The sequence below is a fragment of the Eleutherodactylus coqui genome, chromosome 2 (genome assembly GCF_035609145.1).
Source record: "Eleutherodactylus coqui strain aEleCoq1 chromosome 2, aEleCoq1.hap1, whole genome shotgun sequence".
Classification (NCBI taxonomy): Eukaryota; Metazoa; Chordata; class Amphibia; order Anura; family Eleutherodactylidae; genus Eleutherodactylus; species Eleutherodactylus coqui.
Window position 1 is genome coordinate 217,596,813 of NC_089838.1, and position 15,382 is coordinate 217,612,194.

A 15,382-nucleotide genomic window follows, 5' to 3' on the forward strand; every position below is an offset into this window, starting at 1 on the left:
AGAAGTTATTCACTTACCTGCTCCGTTGGTAGCGTCCCCGTCGCCATGGATCTGTCTAATTCTGATGTCTTCTGGCGTTTTTAGACGCGCTTGCGCAGTCCGTGCTTCTGGCTGGTGAATGGGGCCGCTCGTGCCAGAGAGCTGGTCACCGCGTCGTCATCGTAGCTTCGCCCCGTCACATGTGCCGATTCCAGCCAAGCAGGAGGCTGGAAATCGGCAATGGAACGCACAGAGCCCATGGTGCACCATGGGAGAAGACCCACGGTGCACCATGGGAGAAAACCGCAGTGCATCCCTGGGAAAGGACCGGCGGCCATCTTAGGGAGAAGATTTTTATAACTCCATATTTCGTCAGATCTGTGAGTAGCAAGCGGTTTAAAAACCCCTTTAAATTGCTATTTTATGCCAGGGGGGTGACGGGGAATGGGGTAAGGTAAAATTTTGAGGTTTGCCACGAGACAACCCCTTTAAGTATAATACCTTTTCATGTATTCTATGTTGTATCCGTGACTAGAAAATTGCTCCCCACAGCTAATTCTGTCTTCCTTTAAATCGTGTGGCGATGTGAACTCATCCTCTTTCAGTTTTTGTCCTGTTTCTCCAACATAAAGGGCTCCAATAGGACATGCACACAACATCAAATGTGGAACATGTGAATGTCCCTGGAATCTTATAGTCCTGCTGTGTGTTGGGGATCCGTAACCTGCCCGCAGTCAGTACATGGGAGCAGGTCTTACAGCTCCTTACATTACAGGGAGAAGTTCCTTTTTTTGTGTTAGAGGGCAATGCGCTCCTGTGTATAAAGTTCCTTAAATTAGGAGGTTGTCTGTAACACAGAAGCGGAGGGTCCGGGAATATGGTTTTCAGACGGTCATCCTTGTGTAGGGTAGGATGGAGTTTCTTTGCAGTTTTCCTTAGTGCCTCTAGCTGTGAAATGTAGGCCACTACCAGAGGTACACGATTGTTTTCTTCCTTCCCTGTGTATCGGAGTAGTTGATTTCTGGGGAGGCTGGTGGTCCTGATGATTTGGTCATCAACTGATGTGGGATGGTAGCCCTGATTTAAAAATGTCCTTTTAAGGCCTCATGTCTAGGGATGAGCGAGTATACTCGCTAAGGCACTACTCGCTCGAGTAATGTGCCTTAGCCGAGTATCTCCCTGCTTGTCCCGAAAGATTCGGGAGCCGCCGCAGCTGACAGGTGAGTTGCGGCGGGGAGCGGGGCAGAGCGGGCGGGATAGAGATCTCCCCTCCGTTCCTCCCTGCTCTCCCCCGCAGCGGCACCCGAATCTTTCGGGACGAGCAGGGAGATACTCACATTACTCGAGCGAGTAGTGCCTTAGCGAGTATACTCGCTTATCCCTACTCATGTCTATAGGCAGGTTGGAATCAGTGGGTGGGATCCCACAAGGACTGCAGCAAGAGGACATTACTTACCAGTCCAGATCGTCTGGTTGGCGTGCGGGTCTTCAGTCTTCTCCTCTATGGATGTGGACGGGCCCACCGTCTGGCACCTCACCGCACATGTGCACTGGAGATTTTTTTTCCCCCTCAAATCTCCTGCTTTCGTGTGGGATCCACGGCACGTCTGCAGTGTCAGCTGTGGGTGTGTCGTGGATCGGACTGCTTCCATAGACTGCAATGGAAGCAGTCCCTGCGGGATCTGCAGAAAAATGGAGCATGCTGTTTGTTTTCCAGACCAAAAGGTCCACAAAACAAATCCGCATGCTTGATTTTGCGAGCGCCTAGGTCTCCCTATAGGTAGCTTGATTTGCGGGTGTCCCATGCATGATCCGCAAATCAAACCGGCTCATAGGGAGACATAAGGCCTTAGATGGTATAGACAACAGTCTATGTGATAGCAGTATATGTTCTATTAAATATTTAGTATGCAGTCAGATATTATAGATTTAAAGGGGTTGTCCCACTCATAGCTGTACATTGTGCAGTGGTTTGAGTTGGTATTGCAGGCAGAGTTCTGCTGACTTCAATAGGACTCAACCTGCAGTACCAACCTGAGCTGTCTGCTTCCTGCAGCAAAGAGCTAAAAGTGGGACAACCTCTTTAACAAGAACCAGTCACAGAAATAAAAAAAGAATTAATAAACATTTTGTTGCCAAATTAGTAAACACTTAGTGTTGTAGTTACCATAGAGCTGGCAAAATGCTCTGGGGCATGTTGCTCATCCCATGATTGACTTTCTTTTGCAGGAGCTACATGGTGACAATTAGTTTTGTGTGTATCGTGGAATTTTCACAGGACTAAAGCCGGTCTCACATGACCGAATTCAATTTGGGGATTCCACGATCGCCGTCCGCAAGGACGATCCGTGGTACGAGGCGGGCATTAAAAGGTATATAGTTTTGAATTTCCCTTCACACCCACGGGCACAAATTGCATAATCTGCGAGCGGAAGAAAAAATTGCAGCATGCTTTGTTTCACCAGGGATTCTGCGTGGACAGCCTCTACTGATGTCAATGGAAGCATACGACCATCAGCCCATACACAGTTAACATTGTGTATGGACTGCGGGCACCTGCATCATCGCTAAGCGACGGCGCAGGAAATATGAACGAAGAAACCTGTAATGTGTATGAACACCTTTGTGCCTCTGCAGTCATATGCAATACAGTTACTTGCCATATGCAGGCTCACCGGCCGGGCTCACAGCCGGAATCTGCTGCTGGCCTCTCGCATGTGAAACCCACCCCAGTTGTGTGAGCCTGGCCTAAGGGTGCTGTTAAATGGAAAGATTAATGTTCAAATGCATGAACGTTACTGATAAATCATTCGGTCTGAATTGACTCTTTCCCTTTTCATTCGTCATTCAGTTTCTGCAGGCATAAAAACCATCATTGGCTCATTCGCTTATTGTACAATTTAAACAGCAATCCTTCAGACCCTGTATAAGTGAATGAGAGGGACTTACGATTCTCGTTTAGGCAAATGCATGGTTGGCTCGTTCAAACAGGCTGCATAAAAGCGAACAAGTTAGCGGTGACTTCACTCGCTCAAACAAGAATCGGCTCAACTAAAAGATAAATGTCTAACAAAGGAAAGGCATTCATTGCTTACTTCTGCGAAGAATAACAATTCATGCACAATTTGAGATAAATGACTTTCAGCCACACAGTGTCCATTGATCAATTAAAAGTCTTTAATAACAAAACTCCATTCCTACTGGCATTTTAAATAAGTCCTATCTATCCTTTAGTAAGCAGTCAATGCAGAGTACCAAAATTAAAACTCCTGTTAAGTCAGAACTATATACAACTTTTAATTTAAAAATGTAAAGGCACTTCTACAACTAGAATTCTGTAACTTAAGACTTATCTACAACAGTGCACATCATGTCCATTTTACTCCTAAACTGGATCAAGGTTTAACATACCACAAATGGTAATGGAGTGGGGCAAAAAGCTTTTGGAGAAAGTAAAATAAAGTTGCACAATGTCTTCTGCAATGACATTACATTGCCCAAAGAAACCCATTCTCATACAGTATCTGTTTATGTCGAATGTCCTTGGAGAACCTCGGCCAAAAAAGAAAGCCATCATACAAACTGATGTAACATGGTGCTAATATTCCTACAGCAAAAGGCCTAAAAAATACAAGTCAGTGATCCAATGCCGTCGCTTCCCGAACTAGCTTTTCACATGGTAATGGTAACCAGTACCTACAAATAGAACTGTAAGGAATGGATGTTAATGTTTTGGTTATACGGCTTTTCTCATGGAATATTGTGTGTGAATCTGAAACCTGTCGCTTTAGATTATGTAAAGGGAAGGAAAAAAAAAAGTCAGTGTATAGCTAAATATACAAATTGCAGCACATCGGACTATCAGCTGAAATCTGTTACCCAATCAACCGACTACTCTACAAATAACCCTCAATCCTCAGTGGCAAGTGTTTCGGTGGATAACCAGATTTTGGCACCATTTAGAAATTTGCTTAATGGTGTGCCTAGTATACTCCGGCGACAAAGATTCCCAACTGGAGAAAAAGGGAAAGAAGAGGAAAGAAAGTCCACACTCTCACAACTGCTTTGTAAGTCATCGGCTCGGAAGAACATTCTACTTTGATCACCATCAGGAGAGGTGGCCTGAGACAATGGGAAACTTCGATACTGACGCAGACTTGTTTGCAGCATCTCGATCTCATCGGCCAGCAGGGAAATTTTATGGAAGGCAGTGATGAAACCACCGTGGCTAATCTGGGTCTCAGGAATCCAGCGAAGATATAAAAGTTTCCACAGTTTAACGTGGGGACCATTAAGCCGTGGTAAGATGACTCCATGCAAGTCCACTGGCTTAGAAAAAAAGTTTTTGAGATAAAGTTGGAGTCCATTGTTCTGGATTTCTGGAGCTTGATGGACCAATTCAGGTCGTAATCTCAATATCAGCGAGTTCCTGCGTGGCATTAACGCCGGTTGAGTGATAATTCCATTCTTCAAGGCCGGAGGCATTCCCCGTAACGTAGAGCTGTAATTTTTCTGTAAATGGAAGAAAAAGGATACAGTCTTCAGCAACTTTAGAGAAAAGGGAAGCCATTGCTTCTTCTATTACAAAATAATGTAGCAGGTGAATAGGTTTTAACTACTGGATGGAGCTACTCGAGTCATTTAACATAGCAGGGCATTACATATTTTACGCTGCAACACACTTTTCCAAGATGCTCTGAACATTACTTGTCCTAAACACTGCAGGAAGTAACAAAATAGCTGCATGTTACTGAGCAAATAGCTGAATGATGTCATAAAACCTATTTGCTCAGACTTCCTGCTGTCCCCACCCCTGTACTCTGCGCATAATGCTGCCAATACCAAGAGCTTTCTGCAGCACTTTAACTGCTTTCTCCTAGATTTGGACCAGCAGCAGACAGTAACCTGAAAGTGAAGCACGATCGCCGGCTTCAGAACAATGTAAGAGAAAAAGGTGTCATTTTTGCAACTTCTTCTGTGTAGCCCAATAATTAGCAGCCATTTCCTGGGATGCGAAGAAGTTATATTGTACAGAGCACCCAGGACATATGTATTTGGGGTAAAACCATGAACGAATAAAAATGGACTCTCTGGCATGTTTATTTAGCCCTCTTACTTTTAAACCAACCCTCCAATCCTTAACAAAGAAGGCCGAACCTTCTCTAACTACTTAATACACACTGTACCTTAGTATGCATCAATAGTCTAAAGGTACCTTAAACAGGGCGAGTATCACCCAAATCACTGGAAACCGTGAATTCAGAGGATAGTCCTGTGTACAAGCGGCCACCGACAGTGCACTGAGCGACAAATTGCTCATTTGTCATACTAGTTTGGTTTTTAACTCAGCTAAAAACCAAGTGACTGTCGGCCCGTGGAAACAGGAGTCCCTCAATCTTTGAGCGACTGCCTGTTTACTGTGAATGGAAGCAGGTGACTGGAAAAGATCTCCGACCCACTCCACCTCCATTCAAAGAATGACTATTGCTCCTGTGTAAAAGCACAGAAGTGAGTCACTGGGATGGCTGTCGGGCGCTTATATATCAAACAGTCGTCCCGTGTAAAGGAATCGCAAGACAATACATGCTGCTCTAACTGGCCAGCGCTGCTCACATGGGCAGCACAGGCCAATCAAAGCAGTATGTGTCCTAAACTAAGAAAAAATGCCTCAAGAGCGCCAACTATTAGAAGGCAGCATTCCTAACCTTTTAACAGGTCTTGTAACGATGACTGGAATTATAAGGCAAGGCCAGAGTCCTCTCCAGAAGGAAGAGATAATGACAGTTTAGGGGTTTTGCCCCTTATCATTGTACAGTAGGTCAGACCCCGACTTGCAAGAATGCTACCTTCTAATCGGTGGCGCTGTTAAGGTATTGTTCCATCTTTTCATTTGCTAACATTTTCCAGAGGAGCATGCATGGCCTTACAAATCTCACACCTACTAGGTGTCCTAGGGAAACATTACCCCTCTTGATCTTAGACTACTGCTGCATATTAATTCAGATAGTCGGAGAAGTGAACTGACCACCACTGTAAGTAAGCACTGAAGCTGTGCTCAAGTTCATACAATGTGTTTTGCAAGTCTTCATATTTTTTTTACATTGTGGCCAATGCACTCAATATCCCATAATGGCAAAGTGAAAACAGAATGCTAGTTTAGAATTTTTTTTAAACATTTGCAAAGATTCTACATTGACATAAGTCTTTAGACCCTTTAATATGACACTTGAAAAAGTAGCTATCGGAGCCTCTCACTTCTCTTGATCATCTTTGAGATGTTTTTACACCTTGATTGGAGTCACCTCTGGTAATCCAGTTGATTGGACTTCATTTTAAAAGATACACCCCTGTCTACATTAGATTTTACAGCTCACAATACATATCAGAATCACAAGCAAGTCATGAGGAGGAGGAAAGAATTGCCCGCAGAGCTCAAAGACAGGATTCTGTCATTTAGGGAAAGCCGCGACGGAGAATCGCAGAGTGTCTTCCATTGTTTACAATGGGGAAACCTTGCATTGCACCGCGTGCACCTAGCACAAGGTGTGATGCTGCCGCCGGCCTCATTGAAAATAATGGCTGATCGCTCATATGTATAACCCCATTCAAAAGAACGGGGTTCATATTCATGCGTCATGCAACACACAAATCTCTTTACGATTTTCTCAGCTGTGTGAAAACAGCCTAAGCTCTAGCATTACTATAAAGCACTAGTCTCTCCTCCAATGCAGCGTACACCATTTTGACAAATGAGTCACAATTCATACAGCAGCTTTAAAATTATCGCAGTTGATCCCCATCATATTCTTCAATATATTTCGACCAGAAAACAGGGGTAAACCAGTGATAAATACCCCACTGTACCAACACTGTCTGTCAATGATCACTTATTACAAGGGACGATTGTTCAGCTGGTAAAGATAAGGTAGTAGCAAGTCAGTTCTTCATACCTTTGTCCTCTTGAAACTTTTTGTAAGTCCATTCTGAATGCTGGGCACACTCTTGCCAATATACAAGGGGTTATTAAATAGTGCACGATCCTTCAATGAAAACTGCAGCGACCAATTCCACACAGGTGGAAACTTCAATCCTTTCTCATCCCCGAGCTGAATATTTTTACCAATTGCAAATTCCTAAGGGCGGCAAGAAAATTTTTGAAATGTAATTTAAGAGAAAGGAAAAATTGTTGAGCTAAATTTCCAGTTAAAAGACCCGTTGTATCCCCAGTTAAAGGGAAGCGGTACCTCAGAGGAGCACTGTGAACCAGGCTATGGTGATTTTAGGGGAGGTGACGGGGAACAAGGGATGTAAAGTTTTACACTCGCCCACTCCTGCGGCGTCACCCAGTGAAGATCACGCAGTGTCTAAATCTGACTCTTGCGCCGCCCGCCCTCCCATATGAGGTGACAGGTTCCCTTTAAAAGTTTATTTTGTTCCAAACAAACTTTGTAACATAAACTTTACTTCTATTTTGAGCTTTCATAAGTTTCGTTAAAACATCCAGCAACGTAAGTTCTACTAGTTTTCATTCTGGTTGCCATGGATATGAAAAGATATTTTTTCTAAAAGAGAGCAATAGTTCAAATGAGTAATTAAGTTACTTCCATTTACAGACATGTTGGCCTTTTTTCCTTTTTGTGCCAATGTCTATTTATTGCAAAAATAGCTCGTTCTCACCTACATAACACCTTCCTGGTAGTTACTTTGGCTGAACATGCTGACCAAATGACAGTTTTACAGTCAGTTACAGAGAAGCCAATTCAAAAAGGACAACCCATTAGGATGCAACAGCAACAAAATAGAAAAATATCCCTATAATAATAATATTCTGGGTAGCAATCTTTCAGGTAAAGATTCTCTCATAGGGAGTGCATAGATGTAGTGGCAGAATGTGTAAATTACCCCTCATTCATATAGGAATATATAGCTTCCCCTGACTAATATTCCCTCAGAACTGCTGCTGAAGCCTTATGGCAGCAGTCTATTCCCCACTGAAACAATCGATCTTGCAACATACTCCATCTTTCCCCCCCACCCCCCCTTCCGTTACATCTGCTGTCAGGAAGCCCCAATACGCATAATGGCTATTTTACACTGGACGACTATTGGGCACATAAGCGCCCGACAGCCATCCCAGCAATTATTGCTCGCTAGATGGAGGGCGCTAGAGATCTCTTCCAGCTGCCCACCTCTATTCAGAGCAACCAGGCAGTCGTTCATAGATGAGCCTGGTTACAAGTGTCAATAGTCACTTGGTTTTAAGACCACCCCCCCTATTCTTGCAATTAGTGGGGTCCCAGAAGACAGACTCCCACCAATTAGTTTAGTTACTTCATTTTCAGGGACCAGCCCTTTTAGAATAGTAAAACTTCTCTTGCAAGTTTTGTTGACATCACATTAAATCAACCAAGAGAGAAAACGTTGCAGACATGTTGTATACTTACAGTACTCTGCTGAACTCGTTGGTGTGGACAGTTGAAGAGGAATGTCCCAAAGAGTGAGATGCAAGTGCTGTCATGTAGCACAGTTAAGTAGGTCTCCGTAAACTGGAAAGCTGCCGGGTATTGCTCCAGGAGCTGCCATACACAGTCCAGGAATAGCACAAACAGGGGGCACTGGGGAAGAGAAGCAGATGCTTGACAATACTGCATGACACACAGAGATAAGGGAGCAATCACTGGAGAGCCATACAAGAGTGCTGGGGTTGTAGATTGCAGCCTCTAACCTGCCTTAGGCTGGGTTCTCACAGGGCGGGTTCTTGACGGAAATCCTGCGGTTTGGCCGCAGCGAAAAACCATGAGATTTCCGCCGGGAGAACCACTACTGCAAAACCCGCGACGGCTTTGAAGAGGCCCGGCCGCTCGCTCTTCTGCTGCAGCCGGTGCTCCCATAGACTAATCCAATTTTGGAACAAAATTAGAATGGTCACCATACCACGCACTGGCCTCTTAAATTTGAGTACATTTACATCAAGCAGAACGTCACATTAAAGTACAGCAACTCTTCACAAGAGCTACAACTTTGCAGATACAATATGTGAGCCTGTTGGACTTATGTGCGCAGTGCTGCCATTACAGCACACAATGCAGAACAAAGCCAAACTAAATATTTATAGAAGTGTCAAAGCAATAAGGAGCAGGAATTAAAGCTGCTGTAACAAACCACTGCGGATTCTGGAGAAGGTTACTTTGTGTTAGTTCTAGAGAAAATACAGTAGACTCCAGGATGCAGAAGCAGAGACCCGAGATGGGGAAGAGCGCATTGATCTGCTGCAGACATTAAGACTCTTCTCTACGGTATTTGGTGTAATGCTTGCTCATCATTAATTTAGAAGTGCACACAGCACAAAGCTTTCATTATACTGGGTACTAATTAATAAAAGGTGTATTCGCCAAGTGCTTAGGGCATTACTAATAAGAGGTATATTATTATTATATAAAACAAGCATGGTGCTCTATATGTATACTGTGTAGTAAAGCAGTGTGTGCAAGTAAACCTTAGTGTGGTAGCCTGGACGGATTGTGCAAAGCAAGTACAATACAGCTGAAAGCTTTTTGCTCTGCCGCCTGACTGGAGCGGTGATTGACACACACATAACCAAGAGATGCAAAGAACCACAATACTACTACTACTTCAGATGTAGATGGAGTAGGGGCTAACTATAGGGGATACAGAGGATCTGATTACACCCGGGCCCAGGAGCCTTAGGGGGCCCATAAGGCCTCTCTTCTCCATATAGGGAACCCAGTACTATGAATAAAGCATTATAGTTGGGGGCCCTGTTACAGGTTTTGCATTGGGCCCAGAAGCTTCAAGTTATGCCTTTGGAGGTAGTACACAGAAGCAATTATTAATATGACGTGCTAGGATGACAAATGATGAAGGTGCCAATCTATGTGATGTACAGGATGCTCGAGCATCTTAATGGGACCTCTCTCCATCAATGTCTGAAGCACCTGTCGTTTTATTACTCTGTGCATCCATAGATTAATATTATGGCACACACAGTTGCCAATGACTTTTTTTTTTACTCCAGTTAGACTTTCATCCCAAGTACTATATTAGAATATAGTTTATACTAGGCAGAGCACTGACAGTATTCAGCATCATTAAGAAATTCTTCACAGCACCAATGGGAGCACAGTATTTTACTCATATATGATACTAGCGGATATACCCGGCTTCACCCGAGTTAATTTGGTACTGGTGTTTATCTGGTGTTCACACGGAAAGTCTTATGAAGTCGTGGTTACTTTAGAGATACTGAGGAAAAACATATGTTCACCATTTTGCATAGTTCTCTGCGTTACCCAGGAAACACCACGTGGAGGTAACCATGCGATGTTTCCTTCATATAAAATGACATCAGGAAGTGAGAGAATTAGATTACGTACATAAAATTTGGACGCTAATTCTTTTGCGCATAGAATTGAATAATCGAGTTGGGACCCATTAACTTTTCATATTTATGACCCAATCAATGCTCATGCCAAATTTCATGTGTCTATGACATTGGGAAGTGATTTAGATTACGTACGTAAAATTTGGACGCTAATTCTTTTGCGCATAGAATTGAATAATGGAGTTGGGACCCATTAGCTTTTCCTATTTATGACATAATCAATGCTCGTGCCAAATTTCACGTTTCTATGACACCGGAAAGTGAGAAAATTACATTCCGTACGTAAAATTTGGACGCTAATTCTTTTGCGCATAGAATTGAATAATGGAGTTGGGACCCATTAGCTTTTCCTATTTATGACATAATCAATGCCCGTGCCAAATTTCACGTTTCTATGACATTGGGAAATTAGAGTTTTAGATTATGTACGTTAAATTTCGACGCCAATTCTTTTGCGCTAGAATTGAATAATTGAGTTGGGACCCAATTACTTTTCCTATTTTGGAGATAATCTATGGTTGTGCCAAAATTTATGTTTCTACGACATCGGGAAGTTGGAGAACTTTTGGCGAGTCAGTCAGTGAGTCAGTGAGGGCTTTCGTCTTTATATATATATATAGATATATGGCTCAAAACACAATAAGGACCCAACCTAGGGAGAGAAGTAAAGTGAGTAAAGAAGCCAGGATAGCCAATAATTTCAATAGCAGATTGGTACTTTACCTCCTTCTCCGGTTTCCTTAAGTGGTTGCACCTATCAAGAAATTGATATCCAGCCATAACCCACTCCTTCTGAATCAGACTCTGAAATCCGACAATAGTCCTGAAGTACGGGTCCAACATCAACTGAACAAGAGAGGCCACAAGGCAGCTGAGATCCCGGCCTTCTTCCTCTATAAAAACAAGAAGAATATGAGCCCTGACAATGCCATACTGGATGACCTACAAAGATAAAAGAGTACTTTTCTCCAAACATATGAATGTAAGTCAATTAGTATGCATACACTGAATGGGCCTTTATTAGAGAAACCCATCTAGTAGCACCTTGAACCTCCTTTTGGCCCTCAGAATTAGTCATGGCATCCATTCACAGGTGCCAGAGAATTAGGGGTGTTGCAAGAAAAATATTTGCCACACCATAACTCCACCTCCACCAGCCTAAGCTGACGGCACCCAACAGGAAGGGTTCGTAGAATAACCGCGAAAAAAAAAAAAAGTACAGTGACGGCGCCCCCCCCCCCCCCCACAAGTACAGTGACGGCGCCCCTCCCCCCCCCCCCCCCCCCACAAGTACAGTGACGGCGCCCCTCCCCCCCACCACAAGTACAGTGACGGCGCCCATGAAAGGGCACAAGTTTCTAATAAAGGGCCCACTCAGTGCATAATGATGGAGACCCTTCTATAGATAAGGAGGCATTACAGAACATCCATAATGTTAAGAATGCTGCAGCAAACTGAAAAGGGCAGATTTTGTGTACAGATCTCATCAATGGACACCAAATAAGCAGTGTGCATATTTAGCTGTAAAACTGCAAATGTTAGACAAATCCCCGCAGGGTAACACCCTTCTAAGTAAGACACGTCGTTTCAGGATGGATTCCGTCCCTTGGTTACCATCTGATGTGTTCATTTAGTAAAAGGGATGGGACAGACAGAACGGCAGCTTGGAAAGGAGCTGGAATTTAATGATTTGGCTGCAGATGCAGAACACTTTCACGAAAATAGCAATTTTCTGACTAACAGCTGGACAAGCCTCAGCAATCAGCTGACTTGGCAGGAGAGAAAATGAGTCACGGAGACTGTCAGCAAGCCCAAAAGGGAAATCCCTCTGTATTCAGCACAGAGGTCTGAATTCCCTTCATTGCAGGGCTCTCTGGAACAAACATCTGCATTTGATAAGTGATGTATATACAGTTAAATGCTATTTAAAACATCCACAAGTTGTAGAGAATACCAATTTATTGAAACTTTTTTGTATTAGGAGTGGCATGTTAAAGCGACAGATCACTAAAGCCACACCTACAAATGTGGGGATACGTTGATCACTTCCTTCTAACACGCATTAAAATAAAATATACTTTTAGGGGATTTTTAGGAAGCAGCATAAAAGAGGCCCTGACATAGAAGAGGAGCCGGCGTGTCACTGCTGGTGATATGAGCAATCAGCTCTTCAGCCAACAATCGCAGGGATCCTCTGCTGGGACCATCTAAAGCTCAGCTGTTGGCCGAGCACCTAGCAAAACAAAGCCAGACAATCCCTTTAAGTGAGTTACTGTGAGGAATGTTAAAGTGACTACCTTAGCCCTGGTTTCAACTTAGATGCTTTTTCCAAAAAGACAGTAAATCGGTCCACCACCCCCCTCGCCAACTATGGCCAATTTTGTTTGTGATCACGATATCGCTATTTCATGTTAAACGCAAGTTTGTGCTTTGCAATTTTTGTACAATACATTTTTAACAATAGAAAGTCCCATTAACATTTGCGTTAAAAAAATGCAGCGGTATCGCGATCGCAAGTGTGAAGGCGCCCTAAACCCCATAAGGTAGTCTGAGAGTTTCTAGAGATAATTCATTATTGAGGTTTACCAATATGTGAATATTTGCCTGCTACAGAGGATCATTGCAGAAAAAAGTTTAAGTGGGACAGATACATTTCTCTCCATGGAAATGATCATTTCCACAAAAGCCCATATCGGTAAGAGTTAGTCATATTATAGCTGTGCAAAAAAATTTAAAAATGTCCTATTTTAGCTACATATAGTTTGGAAACCCTGAATGCAAAGCGCTGAACTCCGCCAGCAGCATTCTGGGTGACAACCCCTGTGGGAATTACAAAAATGGTCACACAGGGTTTCAATTTGCTTTTTCAAAGAGAGCTGCAACTTGAGAGACAATAAAAAGAATTCTAAGTAATTTGACAAAAAAGGATTACTTAAAGAGGACCTATCAAGTCCTCCCATCGGGGAAGGGTGGGGGGTGGGGGGTGGTCGGGATGCCTAGCGGCACAGCTGACTTCAGCGATTTTTTTTTTCTTACTCCCTCCCATGCCACCATACTGGCTCCTCTTAGTTTTAACCCTTTGCAATCCAATTTTGAATTTAGGGTTACCTAGGGGCTCTCTCTTTCTGCCATTATACAATGGCGTCATCTGCTGGCTAGAGCCAGTACTGTGGTATGTGACATGCTGGAGAGGCCCCCCGACAGAGCGGCCAGTAATCTACAGCAAGAATACACTGTTGAACGTCTTCCGACAGCAGAGCTGTACAGCCTTCAATCAGAATGTCTTCAGACGTCACAGTGGATTGGAAAGGGTTAATGTGAATGTGTCAGGTAGTCGGTTCCCACCACTGTCTATCAAGTCTGATATCACCCATTGACAGCGAGGACGGCTGACACATTCACAGCTCTAGGAACTGAAATTAAGAAGAGCCTTTACAGGGGAAAGGGTGGGAGTAGAGGGAAAAGAGGAACATCATTGGAGTCAGCAGTGTCATAGGGGGCAAAGCCACGCAGCCGACCCCACTGACATAAGGAGGTGACATGTCCTTTAACCCTTTGCAATCCAATTTTGGATTCAGGGTTTCCTAGGGGGCTTTCTCTTACTGCCATTATACAATGGCACCATCTGTTGGCTAGAGCCAGTACTGCGGTATGGGACATGCTGGAGAGGCCCCGGAAAACAGAGCGGCCAGTAATATACAGTAAGAATACCCTGCCGGATGTCTTTCGACATCACAGTTGTACAGCCTTCAATCAGAATGTCTTCAGATGTCAGACAGTGGATTGGAAAGGGTTAAGGGACCATAATCATCAGAGTTTAGTTGTCTGGACGCAGCGATTTCGGATGAAAACTATATGTTGGTTTCTCAACATCCCCCTCCCGAAAGAGAATGCTGGAGGAAAAGAAGGTTTGGGTGTGCTTAATTTCCATGCCCAATCCTGAACATTTAGCTAACAGCTATTGAAGGTATATGTGCACCTTATGGGAGCGGCACATTTTACAGGTTTTTCCTTTATGTACTCCTAGGCAACAAAGCAAATGAGTTTACAATTAATACAGCGCTAAAGACCAATTCTACTTGGTGTATCAGTGGCCACAATTTTTATACATGTATAGTTATCCTACACAACATACTGGACCACCCGTGATACAGAAAGGGACAGCAATATGGTGTCTCGTCATTGCAAAGGTGGTAGGACATGTGCTGGCGACGTCGAGCAAGTCAAGATGAAAATCTCCATGCAGTTATATGGCTGAGGGCTCTGTACTACTGTGACATACTTGGTGCCTATATGGAGTCAAGCTGGGCAAACATATTAACCCCTTAGTGACGGCGCTATCATAAAACTACGTCCTGCTGTTGCAGGACGTGTATGGAGGGAGGTAGCGCCGCTATCTCCCTCCATACAGCGCGGGCGTCAGCTGTTTATTACAGCTGACACCCGCGGGCAATAGCCGTGCTCGGCCGTTCGCGGCTATTAACCCTTTAAATGCCGCTGTCAATTCTGACAGCATTTAAATCCCCCGAACAGCGTTCGGGGGTCCCGCACGCCCCCCCCCCCTGCGGTGAGTTCGGGGGAGCATGGCAGCCGGGGGCCTAATGAATGGCCCCAGGGCTGCCTTAACAGACTGCCTATCAAGCCATTCACACAGGGTGGCTTGATAGACTGCTTGTCAAAAAGCAGTATGACGTAATGCTATAGCATTACGTCATACTACAGGAGCGATCAAAGCATCGCATGTTAAAGTCCCCCAGGGGGACTTCAAAGTAAAGTAAGAAAAAAGATCAATAAAGTTTTTTTAATTGTTAAAAAAAAAAAAAAAAAAAAAAAAGTTATAAAAGTTTAAATCACCCCCCTTTTGCCATATCTATTATTAAAAAATCTAAATCATGAAATAAAAATATGTATTTGATATCGCTGCATCCGTAAAAGTCCAAACTATCAAAGTAGTGCATTATTTTTTCTGCACGGTGAACGTCGTCCGAAAAAAAAAAAAAA

General features: G+C 43.7%; 1 protein-coding gene across 1 annotated transcript in view; it reads right to left on the minus strand.

Moving 5' to 3' along the window:
- Positions 1 to 3,134: 3,134 nt before the first annotated feature.
- The window catches only part of MTMR10 (myotubularin related protein 10), a 66,131-nt gene continuing 53,883 nt past the window's right edge, over positions 3,135 to 15,382 (minus strand). The window contains exons 13-16 of the mRNA XM_066592491.1: positions 11,105 to 11,274; positions 8,424 to 8,594; positions 6,930 to 7,112; positions 3,135 to 4,491 (exon numbers count right to left, since the gene is read on the minus strand). Coding sequence (XP_066448588.1) covers positions 3,889 to 4,491; positions 6,930 to 7,112; positions 8,424 to 8,594; positions 11,105 to 11,274 — 1,127 coding nt within the window. The 3' untranslated portion in view covers positions 3,135 to 3,888. The remainder of the gene's footprint in view (positions 4,492 to 6,929; positions 7,113 to 8,423; positions 8,595 to 11,104; positions 11,275 to 15,382) is intronic.